The sequence below is a fragment of the Schistocerca serialis genome, chromosome 10, assembly GCF_023864345.2.
Source record: "Schistocerca serialis cubense isolate TAMUIC-IGC-003099 chromosome 10, iqSchSeri2.2, whole genome shotgun sequence".
NCBI classification, from domain to species: domain Eukaryota; kingdom Metazoa; phylum Arthropoda; class Insecta; order Orthoptera; family Acrididae; genus Schistocerca; species Schistocerca serialis.
In genome coordinates, this window is record NC_064647.1 from 130,438,670 (window position 1) to 130,451,331 (window position 12,662).

The 12,662-nt window shown below is 47.3% G+C and overlaps 1 protein-coding gene across 3 annotated transcripts in view; it reads left to right on the plus strand.

Annotated features, from left to right (window-relative positions):
- Positions 1-12,662, plus strand: part of LOC126425091 (sensory neuron membrane protein 1-like) — a 454,807-nt gene that overhangs the window by 83,440 nt on the left and 358,705 nt on the right. For all 3 annotated transcript variants that reach the window (XM_050088008.1, XM_050088007.1, XM_050088009.1), the window contains exon 3: positions 1,991-2,148. In XM_050088008.1, the coding sequence (XP_049943965.1) occupies positions 1,991-2,148 (158 nt within the window). The remainder of the gene's footprint in view (positions 1-1,990; positions 2,149-12,662) is intronic.

Sequence of the window (12,662 nt, forward strand, 5' to 3'; positions counted from 1 at the left end):
GGAAAAAAATGCACTTCAATAAAACATCCTTAAACTTTTGTGTTTTTAGGCTATAAATGTACTAAAAACATTACAGTTCACTGCCAAGAGCTTACAATAAATACTTACTTTTTTGCAACCAGTCTCAGTCATCAGACCATCATTAGATATCATAATGTACTGATCACAGCGTGCACAGCAATGTAAAACATGGCATCAGTTAATACACTCCTGGAAATTGAAATAAGAACACCGTGAATTCATTGTCCCAGGAAGGGGAAACTTTATTGACACATTCCTGGGGTCAGATACATCACATGATCACACTGACAGAACCACAGGCACATAGACACAGGCAACAGAGCATGCACAATGTCGGCACTAGTACAGTGTATATCCACCTTTCGCAGCAATACAGGCTGCTATTCTCCCATGGAGACGATCGTAGAGATGCTGGATGTAGTCCTGTGGAACGGCTTGCCATGCCATTTCCACCTGGCGCCTCAGTTGGACCAGCGTTCGTGCTGGACGTGCAGATCTCGTGAGACGACGCTTCATCCAGTCCCAAACATGCTCAATGGGGGACAGATCCGGATATCTTGCTGGCCAGGGTAGTTGACTTACACCTTCTAGAGCACGTTGGGTGGCACGGGATACATGCGGACGTGCATTGTCCTGTTGGAACAGCAAGTTCCCTTGCCGGTCTAGGAATGGTAGAACGATGGGTTCGATGACGGTTTGGATGTACCGTGCACTATTCAGTGTCCCCTCGACGATCACCAGCCGTGTACGGCCAGTGTAGGAGATCGCTCCCCACACCATGATGCCGGGTGTTGGCCCTGTGTGCCTCGGTCGTATGCAGTCCTGATTGTGGCGCTCACCTGCACGGCGCCAAACACGCATACGACCATCATTGGCACCAAGGCAGAAGCGACTCTCATCGCTGAAGACGACACGTCTCCATTCGTCCCTCCATTCACGCCTGTCGCGACACCACTGGAGGCGGGCTGCACGATGTTGGGGCGTGAGCGGAAGACGGCCTAACGGTGTGCGGGACCGTAGCCCAGCTTCATGGAGACGGTTGCGAATGGTCCTCGCCGATACCCCAGGAGCAACAGTGCCCCTAATTTGCTGGGAAGTGGCGGTGCGGTCCCCTACGGCACTGCGTAGGATCCTACGGTCTTGGCGTGCATCCGTGCCTCGCTGCGGTCCGGTCCCAGGTCGACGGGCACGTGCACCTTCCGCCGACCACTGGCGACAACATCGATGTACTGTGGAGACCTCACGTCCCACGTGTTGAGCAATTCGACGGTACGTCCACCTGGCCTCCCGCATGCCCACTATACGCCCTCGCTCAAAGTCCGTCAACTGCACATACGGTTCACGTCCAAAATGTCGCGGCATGCTACCAGTGTTAAAGACTGCGATGGAGCTCCGTATGCCACGGCAAACTGGCTGACACTGTCGGCGGCGGTGCACAAATGCTGCGCAGCTAGCGCCATTCGACGGCCAACACCGCGGTTCCTGGTGTGTCCGCTGTGCCGTGCGTGTGATCATTGCTTGTACAGCCCTCTCGCAGTGTCCGGAGCAAGTATGGTGGGTCTGACACACCGGTGTCAATGTGTTCTTTTTTCCATTTCCAGGAGTGTATAAAATTCATTACATGTAACAATTACGTGACAGCATCTAATTACGATAGGTTTTGTGCTAATGTGGTCTGTAACGAGTTATTTATTCGTACAGTCTCTCACAATTACTTTCACATTTTATGAATACTTTAGTTCTTTTGTATTCACGTTCTCTGATCGTCATTATGTATACTGAATCGATACATGCCCAGTTCCTCCGGCTCGCATTGCCTCAAAGAACATGATAAATCAGAACAAAATAAACAGAGCCACTCTTGTGGAACTCAGAACTTATCTTCGAGTAGAAATAAACATTGGTATCGTGTACTTCAGTACACACCTACAGAAAAAATTCATTGCACACTGTGCTTGTTCTGTTTCAGGGACTGGCACTGAAGAAAGGATCAGACATCCGCCAGATGTGGTCCAACTTCTCCGACCCCATCGACTTCAGGGTGTACGTCTTGAACCTCACCAACCCTGAGGCGGTGCACAGAGGGGAGAAACCCATCGTACAAGAAATCGGACCGTACTTCTACGAGTGAGTCTTCTGTACCGCTATCACTCGATCCACTTGTCATTACAGCATGGAGGCATCAACATTAGTTATTAGAAAATGTTAAAGTTATAACTTTCTACGAGAGACGTTCCAGAAGTAAGTTTCGTCATCGTTCTTTCACGAGCAAACTTTATTACCAAAAACAAATACACCATGGTGTCGTAAACTACACATCTTCCATCGTTTTCCGACATAGTCACCACCAACATCTGTCGTAGCGTGCAATCAGTTTGTAGAAACAACTCTGATGGTACTAGGTGCCCTGCAATGCAAGGAACTGTTGTACAGCCTCGTCAGCTAACAAACAGCATGCCTTGTACCAAAGCAATGTGGTTTTCATTTGTGATGGGACGCTCATTTCGACCTTCATCCTCCACACTCTACCTTCCTTCTCTGTAACTGCAGCACCAGCGACCAACCATTTGACGAGGCATGACCTCTTCACCATATACGGTCTGTAGGCGTTCATGAGTGATGGACATAGTAAGCCCATGTGTCCATTCATATTGGATAACAACACACTCTCCCACTGGCGACCACGTTGTCAGTAGACGTCCGTCTGTCATAGTGATTTGCACTCGAATAATCTCGGACACACCAGTCTGGCCGGTCGAGGTGGCCGAGCGGTTCTAGGCGCTACAGTCTGGAACTGCGCTAGTGCTACGGTCGCAGGTTCGAATCCTGCCTCGGGCTTGGATGTTTGTGATGTCCTTAGGTTAGTTAGGTTTACATAGTTCTAAGTTCTAGGGGCCTGATGGCCTGAGAAATTAAGTCCCATAGTGGTCAGAGTCATTTGAACCATTTTGAACACCAGTCTGCTGCTACTCTTTGTTCTTCGGCGCTCTACGCATGCGTCGTTCCTCCTCTGCTGACGCCCCTTCCGTCGCTGAACCAGTGATGGGTGTGGAATCACATGGCGTTTGTTTGCGTCACCTGGTGTACAATCTTCTCATTCTTCTCTTGTACTACTTTCGTACATAATCAGACCATGTTGAAGCATTTATCATATCTCTCGAGGAACTGACAAGAACCCCAAACATAAATATGAAGATGGTATTTGTTCTTTCGGACAGCTCTCTTAGAATGAAATGATAATTAAATCTAGATCTTAAGCTGTCGACAAGCGTTGATACACATCAACGTGGGCAGTTGAAAATGTGTGCCCCGACCGGGACTCGAACTCGGGATCTCCTGCTAGTATGGTAGACGCTCTATATATCTGAGCCACCGAGGGCACAGAGGATAGTACGACTGTAGGGACTTATCCCTTGCACGCTCCTCGTAAGACTCACATTCCCAACTTAATGTCCACACACTACATTCGTAGTGCTCCTGCCATTATTCGCGGCAGACAATCTTACCGAGTCCCGTAACAGTTCCGGCAATGCGTGTGCATCCAACACAGAAGAAGGAGGTCAATGGCCGGTTAGCCTTAACTACACTCCTGGAAATGGAAAAAAGAACACATTGACACCGGTGTGTCAGACCCACCATACTTGCTCCGGACACTGCGAGAGGGCTGTACAAGCAATGATCACACGCACGGCACAGCGGACACACCAGGAACCGCGGTGTTGGCCGTCGAATGGCGCTAGCTGCGCAGCATTTGTGCACCGCCGCCGTCAGTGTCAGCCAGTTTGCCGTGGCATACGGAGCTCCATCGCAGTCTTTAACACTGGTAGCATGCCTCGACAGCATGGACGTGAACCGTATGTGCAGTTGACGGACTTTGAGCGAGGGCGTATAGTGGGCATGCGGGAGGCCGGGTGGACGTACCGTCGAATTGCTCAACACGTGGGGCGTGAGGTCTCCACAGTACATCGATGTTGTCGCCAGTGGTCGGCGGAAGGTGCACGTGCCCGTCGACCTGGGACCGGACCGCAGCGACGCACGGATGCACGCCAAGACCGTAGGATCCTACGCAGTGCCGTAGGGGACCGCACCGCCACTTCCCAGCAAATTCGGGACACTGTTGCTCCTGGGGTATCGGCGAGGACCATTCGCAACCGTCTCCATGAAGCTGGGCTACGGTCCCGCACACCGTTAGGCCGTCTTCCGCTCACGCCCCAACATCGTGCAGCCCGCCTCCAGTGGTGTCGCGACAGGCGTGAATGGAGGGACGAATGGAGACGTGTCGTCTTCAGCGATGAGAGTCGCTTCTGCCTTGGTGCCAATGATGGTCGTATGCGTGTTTGGCGCCGTGCAGGTGAGTGCCACAATCAGGACTGCATACGACCGAGGCACACAGGGCCAACACCCGGCATCATGGTGTGGGGAGCGATCTCCTACACTGGCCGTACACCACTGGTGATCGTCGAGGGGACACTGAATAGTGCACGGTACATCCAAACCGTCATCGAACCCATCGTTCTACCATTCCTAGACCGGCAAGGGAACTTGCTGTTCCAACAGGACAATGCACGTCCGCATGTATCCCGTGCCACCCAACGTGCTTTAGAAGGTGTAAGTCAACTACCCTGGCCAGCAAGATCTCCGGATCTGTCCCCCATTGAGCATGTTTGGGACTGGATGAAGCGTCGTCTCACGCGGTCTGCACGTCCAGCACGAACGTTGGTCCAACTGAGGCGCCAGGTGGAAATGGCATGGCAAGCCGTTCCACAGGACTACATCCAGCATCTCTACGATCGTCTCCATGGGAGAATAGCAGCCTGCATTGCTGCGAAAGGTGGATATACACTGTACTAGTGCCGACATTGTGCATGCTCTGTTGCCTGTGTCTATGTGCCTATGGTTCTGTCAGTGTGATCATGTGATGTATCTGACCCCAGGAATGTGTCAATAAAGTTTCCCCTTCCTGGGACAATGAATTCACGGTGTTCTTATTTCAATTTCCAGGAGTGTATATATGAAGATGGTATTTGTTCTTTCGGACATGTAGTTACGGCTAACCGGCCATTGACCTCCTTCTTCTGTGCTGGATGCACACGCATTGCCCGAACTGTTACGGGACTCGGTAAGATTGTCTGCCGCGAATAATGGCAGGAGCACTACGAATCTAGTGTGTGGACATTAAGTTGGGAATGTAAGTCTCACGGGGAACGTGCAAGGGATAAGTCCCTGCAGTCGCGCTATGCTCTGTGGCCTCGGTGGCTCAGAAGGTCTGTGCCTCGGTAGCGCAGTAGCCGGCGCGTAAGTCTCATAATGTTGCCGGCACGGTAGCTCAGCGTGTTCGGTCAGAGGGTTAGCTGCCCTCTGTAAAAAAAGAAAACTGATCAACGACGAAGTTAAGTGGGTGTCTTAAGACGTCCGGCCCGAGCAGATGCAACGAACGAAAGCGAACAAAATGAGATAAAAAGAAGTTGCCGGGCACGGTAGCTCGGCGTGTTCGGTCAGAGAGCTGGCTGGCCTCTGTAATAAAAATAACTGACAAGGGGAGGCCGCCAATTGTGAAACTCAGATTCGATTCATACTGCGCATAATAAAAGCTCATGGCCAGAGGTGTAATGTGGCAAAGTACCAAGATGCACTTCTCAGCCGTTGTCGAAAAAATCGACAGTTAAAAGAAACCGTTGCGGTGAAATACTCTCTACGATTTATGATTTTCTACGGCGTCATAGCGCAGCGGTAAGCGGTGGGGTTCGTAATCCGAAGGCCGCCGGATCGAATCTCGCTCCATGCAATATTTTTTATTATTAGTTTTTTGCAAATCAAATATATATATATATATATATATATATATATATATATATATATATATATATAAACTATTAATGAATTGCTTATGCATGTTGGTGCAGGCGGATGGCTCTCCAATTGTACCGCCTCCATTTTTCCGTTTGTTTAACAGGGTGTACCAAAGCTGTCCCGTCCGCACTGATTTTCGACGATGTTATAAGTTGCGCTAGAGACCGCATCTACCTTCTTTCGAAGTTAGCAGGCAACTACGCTGTTATGAGGCGGCTCGTTTCGGCCCATTCAACATCTGTCCTTCAAGTGTAACGAGCGAGTAACGGAGTTTATATTTCATACCTGCCACAGCAAGTTTGTGTTTGCGGGGTCTCTATTCTAATTCGAACGTTTGACTTACGCTATACGTATTCGTTTCTACGTCTTCCGTTAACTATACGTGGTTTACATTATGAAGACAATTAATAACATTTGTGAAATACAACTTTGTTTGCGGAAAACATAATGATGTTCGAAGTCGCCAGTTTTCCCACGACAAACAACTTTCAACAACTTATTATATGCATAATTGTTGCAACTGATTGCCGGGAATTATATACATATATATATGAATTGCAAAAAACAAATAATAAAAAGAAGTTGCATGGAGCGAGATTCGATCCGGCGACCTTCGGATTACGAACCCGAGCGCTTACTGCTGCACCACCACGCTGTAGAAAATTATTAATCGTAGAAAGTATTTCACCGCAACGGTTTCTTTTAACTGTCGATTTTCTCGACAACGGCTGAGTAGTGCATCTTGGTGCTTTGCCACATTACACCTCTGGCCATGAGCTTTTATTATGCGCAGGGCACAATTGGCGGCCTCCCCTTGTGAGTGAAATGATAAACAACGAACTTCAACGGGTGTCATGTGACGTCCGCTACGACGAAATACAACTAACCATAACGAAAAATAAAGATGGTGTGACGTCGGTGGCATTCGTTACGTCACATACAAAAAAATTATATATATATATATATATATTATATTTTTATTTTTATCAGCATGATTCATTCTCTCAGGCATATTATCTTTTCTTATCACTTTTACTTACGTGCATAAGTAAATATGAAACGGGTTCTTGAAGGGCCGCTGTTATTCATGTACCAACTTTAGATTTTGAACGTGATGACTAAAATATAGTTGCCGTTAACTGAAATGAATGTAATTTTGTTAATTTATATTTATTGAGAGAATTTAGATTGTTGCCGTGGAGCGGCCAAGATAAAACTTACTGGTCTCATGGAATCTGTATAATTTAAAAACTGAACTTTAACGTAATTAATTATCTGTTGCAATTTAGAAAGGTTCTTACAACGAAATCTCTCGCATTTACATTTACTGTTAACACCTTGAAAAATAAATTAATACTTCGGCGCTTAATGGCCGACCAGAGGCTGCATCGGAAGATGAGATTTTCGCAGCGCAAATTACTGAAAAAATGCTTATTAAAAATAGCTAGCCACCGTGAGCATTTGAGGGGACAACTATTACAAAGAAATTCATTTTGTGATAATAATAATATTTTATTTTAGTTATAAATACGAATTAGTTACATAAAATATGTGTAGCCGCTCAATGGCTGTCTTCCGTATAGCGAAACAAAACTGTGTGGGTACACATTTTCAACTGTCCCCGTTGATGTATATCAACGCCTTTCGACAGCTTAGGGTCTTTATTTAATTATCATTTCACCCAAACATATAATCCTGCCTGAGACCGTGGCGAGCCCGTGAATGCATGCTTTATTTTCTTAACCGAAATCAAAGTGTTGGGAACCAAACTGCGTACTCACGCACACGACGAGATGGATATGACTTAGAATCAGGCCTGGTTATAAGGTGGATGTCCAGATACGTCTCATTCGGGCTGGTGCATCCTTTGTTTTCCGAGCAGCTCGTGGCCGAGGATTGCCGACCGAAGACACGGTAGTGGTAGCCCAGAGGACGCGCGTCAGTTTTCTTTTTACTGGACGTCCGTGATATTTTAATGTCTAGTGACATGCGGTGTCTGTTCTGTCGGAGTTGTCTGATAGAACAAACACAAATGGCGGTACAGTGGTAGTAAAGATACAATATTCCGATAAACAACACATCAGCCGCCTACGGATACTGCAATAAATCGACAGTGCAGTTTAAGCAAGTTGTTGGAACCGTCACCGAGCAGGAATCCGTTGGGTGTTGACCGCGGCAACTGCTGCTACGAGTATGGCTTCTGCACTGGTCCGCCCAATGACGAAAACACCACCAGTTTCTACATTAGATAAATGAGGCAATGTACCCCAAGATAGCAACGTATCAGGGTAAAGTTTGTGACCTAAACACTACAATGCAGCGTGGAATGGGCACGGTTAATTCGGGATTTGGGAGATATTACTTGGTGTAGCGTTTGGTACACGCGACAGAGTACATCCTCTCGATGTAGTCAGCTATCGCCTTATTTGTCAAACTACCGACAACATCCCGGACAATGCTATACTTATGGAGTAGGAAGTTGGGGTCTTTGAGAACGGCGGCTTGTATTAAATTGTCGGCTGTATATTTCTGAGCGAGGAGACACATTATCTTACCTCCAGTCGTTCTACCACCAGGTGGCTGTCGCTCTAGACTGTAACGTCCATGGCGTATCGTCGTGTGGTAGGCCGTTGACTGGGGTAGGGTAAACGTGACTGCGCGACCAGGCCCATCCATTAGACTGCGCCACCGTGTCATCCGCTGTCATGTGGATGCACTACGGAGAGGAGTGTGGTTGGCACAGCACTCCTCCAGCCAATTTTTGAGAACATTTCTTTAGATGATGATGATGATGATGATGATGATGATGATGATGATGATGATGCTTGGTTTCTGGGGCGCTCAACTGCGCCGTCATCAGCACCCAGACAAGGTCACAATTTTTACACAGTCCACTTTCTTTCACAGTCCAGTCTAGCCACTGTCGCGATTGATGATGATGAAATGATGAGGACAACACAAACATCCTGTGCCCATGCAGAGAAAACCCTCAGCCCGGTCGAGAATCGAATCCGCGACCCTGTGACCCGGAGGCAGCAACGCGAGCCACTAGACCACTAGTTTCTGACATTTCTCTTGGAGAACAGCAGTTGTTACCAGTTTCTGTCTCTATGATGATGGTAGGCGGTGGGGTGGACGGAGCAGGTGTTACGACTCCAAGAAACCCTAAGGAAGGAAGGAAGGAAGGAGGTTAGTGTTTAACGTCCCTTCGACAACGAGGTCATTAGAGACGGAGCGCAAGCTCGGGTTAGGGAAGGGTGGGGAAGGAAATCGGCCGTGCCCTTTCAAAGGAACCATCCCGGCATTTGCCTGAAACGATTTAGGGAAATCACGGAAAACCTGAATCAGGATGGCTGGAGACGGGATTGAACCGTCGTCCTTCCGAATGCGAGTCCAGTGGGCTAACCACTGCGCCATCTCGCTCGGTGAAACCCTAACTCTTCCAGTTGCTGCCTACTTACGAGTCTTCTCTTTCAGGTACAAGGGGTAGTCACTTACAAGGGAACCTCCCCATCGCACCCCCCTCAGATTTAGTTATAAGTGGGCACAGTGGATAGGCCTTGAAAAACTGAACACAGATCAATCGAGAAAACAAGAAGAAGTTGTGGGGAACTATGAAAAAATTAGTAAAATATACAAACTGAGTAGTCCATGCGAAGATAGGCCACATCAAGGACAATGGCAGTCAAGGAGCGCCGTGGTCCCGTGTTTAGTGAGAGCAGCTACGGAACGGGAGGTCCTAGGTTCAAGTCTTCCATCGAGTGAAAAGTTTAATTTTTTATTTTCAGTTTATGTGACAAACTGTTATGTTTTCATCACTTTTTTGGGAGTGATTATCACATCCACAAGAAAATCTAAATCGGGCAAGGTAGAAGAATCTTCTTACCTATCCGCTAAGTGTACAAGTTAGGGGGGTCGACAACATATTCCTGTCATCTGACGCACATGCCGTCACCAGTGTCGTATAGAATATATCAGACGTGTTTTCCTGTGGAGGAATCGGTTGACCTATGACCTTGGGATCAAATGTTTTCGGTTCCCATTGGAGAGGCACGTCCTTTCGTCTACTAATCGCACGGTTTTGCGGTGCGGTCGCAAAACACAGACACTAAACTTATTACAGTGAACAGAGACGTCAATGAACGAACGGACCGATCATAACTTTGCGAAAATAAAGAAAGTAAAATTTTCAGTCGAGGGAAGACTTGAACCAAGGACCTCTCAATTCGCAGTTACTCACTCTAACCACGACGCTCCTGACTTCACGTTCTCCTTTATGTTGCCTATCTTGCGCATGGACTAATCAGTTTGTATATTTTACTAATTTTTTTCATAGTTCCACACAACTTCTTCCTGTTTTTTCGATTGATCTGTGTTCAGTTTTTCAAGGCCTATCCACTGTGCCAACTAAATCTGAGGGGGGTGCGATGGGGAGGTTCCCTTGTGAGAAAGCTGCGACCATTAAATGTGATAATGGTGTCCGTCCTTCTGTAAGCATTCACCTTCCGTCACTGCATGTCATCGGATGCCGTGTCAGTAGAGTAGGGGGTACTGAGAGCAAACCTGGTAGTCCAGATAAGTAGAATGTGTGGATTTGTCGTGTGCAGAATACGCTGAAGCACTGTCGTGCCTCAGGAACACCTCCTTGGACGTTCTGTGAGACACTACGTCTTGACAGCCCCCCCCCCCCCCTCCCCTTAACTAACTCAGCTAATTCCAATAGTATCCTTCTGTGACTGTTTGGTCCTTACAAGCGTAACCTCTAAGCGCCACACCATGGCGGTCTCAAATTACATTCGGCACTACGTTGCCAGATGACAGCGCTGGAGAATCGACATGTCTCCACAGCTTGCTTTGCTCTTTTCCTATCGGGGCAATATTGGTACATCCAGCCCTTGTCCATGGTGATTAGGCCGCTAAAGAAGTCATGTACATCGGCCCTGCACACGCATAGCACTCCCACTGCTGCCTTTATTTGGTGAACTTTTTGAGTGGGTGCGGGTAATCGCCGTCCCATGGGGCGGCTACCTTCGTCATGCTCAAAATATCGTACAACATGTTAAAATCTGATCCTCTTTTCGCCAGTCGCTGTGACCGAGGGGTTCTAGGTCCTTCAGTCCGGAACCGTGCTGCTGCTACAGTCGCAGGTTCGAATCCTGCCTCGGGCATGGATGTGTGTGATATCCTTAGTTAAATCTACGTAGTTCTTAGGGGACTGATGACCTCAGATGTTAAGTCCCATAGTGCTTAGATCCATTTGAACCATCTGAAGTAGCACCAGCTAGCCTTCCACTGACGCCACAAAACAAACAGCTGCAGCCGGAGTGGTCCCATGCTCAGGGAGCATGGATTGCTGCCGAATGACACGACACTGTGTTTAGCAATGAATCACTGGACTTCCATGCCACAGATGGAGATCTTTGGTGAATTTGGCGACCATCTGGGAAGAGGTGCCATTCTTCGATTGTTTTGGAGATGCATGGTGTCGAGATGTGGAGAGCCACCTGGCGTTACCGGGTCACAGCTGGCAGTGATGATGGAAATGTGATGGTTGTTGTTGTTGTTGTTGTTGTTGTTGTTGTTGTGGTCTTGAGTCCTGAGACTGGTTTGATGCGGCTCTCTATGCTGTTCTATCCTGTGCAAGCTTCTTCATCTCCCAGTACCTACTGCAACCTACATCCTTCTGAATCTGCTTGGTGTATTCATCTCTTGGTATCCCTCTACGATTTGTACCCTCCACGCTGCTCTCCAATACTAAATTGGTGATCCCTTGATGCCTCAGAACATGTCCTACCAACCGATCCCATCTTCTAGTCAAGTTGTGCCACAAACTTCTCTTCTCCCCAATCCTCTTCAACACCTCCTCATTAGTTATATGATCTACCCAACTAATCTTCAGCATTCTTCTGTAGCATCACATTTCGAAAGCTTCTTTTCTTGTCTAAACTATTTACCGTCAATGTTTCACTTCCATACATGGTTACACTCCATACAAATACGTTCAGAAACGACTTCCTGACACTTAAATCTATACTCGATGTTAACAAATTTCTCTTCTTCAGAAACGCTTTCCTTGCCATTGCCAGTCTACATTTTATATCCTCTTTACTTCGACCATCATCAGTTATTTTGCTCCCCAAATAGCAAAACTCCTTTACTACTTTAAGTGTCTCATTTCCTAATCTAATTCCCTCAGCATCACCCGACTTAATTCGACTACATTCCATTATCCTCGTTTTGCTTTTGTTGATGTTCATATTATATCCTCCTTTCAAGACATTATCCATTCCATTCAACTGCTCTTCCAAGTCCTTTGCTGTCTCTGACAGAATTACATTGTCATCGGCGAACTTCAAAGTTTTTATTTCTTCTCCATGGATTTTAATACCTGCTCCGATTTTTTCCTTTTGTTTCCTTCACTGCTTGCTCTATATTCTGTGATGGTAAATCATGTAAAACCTAAGTCCATGTGTTACCTCTCATGAGACGCTATAGTGGTACCATATTTCAATTACACAGTGCCAGTCCACAAATGGCCTGTAAGCTGTCGACATGATACTGAGGTACCGTATGATACCCATATCTGTGTACCAATAGAACATGTGTGATGTCAGCTTGGACGTCGACTGTCCCTGGTGCCAGTAACCAGTATATCGACGATTAGTTACAATAGCTGCAGGCAGTTTCACCGAAGGAGAGGATATATCTGCTTTATGACACCTTAAACAACCGACTCAGTTATGCAGGCCGCAGTGGGTGCAACGTCACACTGGGAAGAGGTCTTACACTGC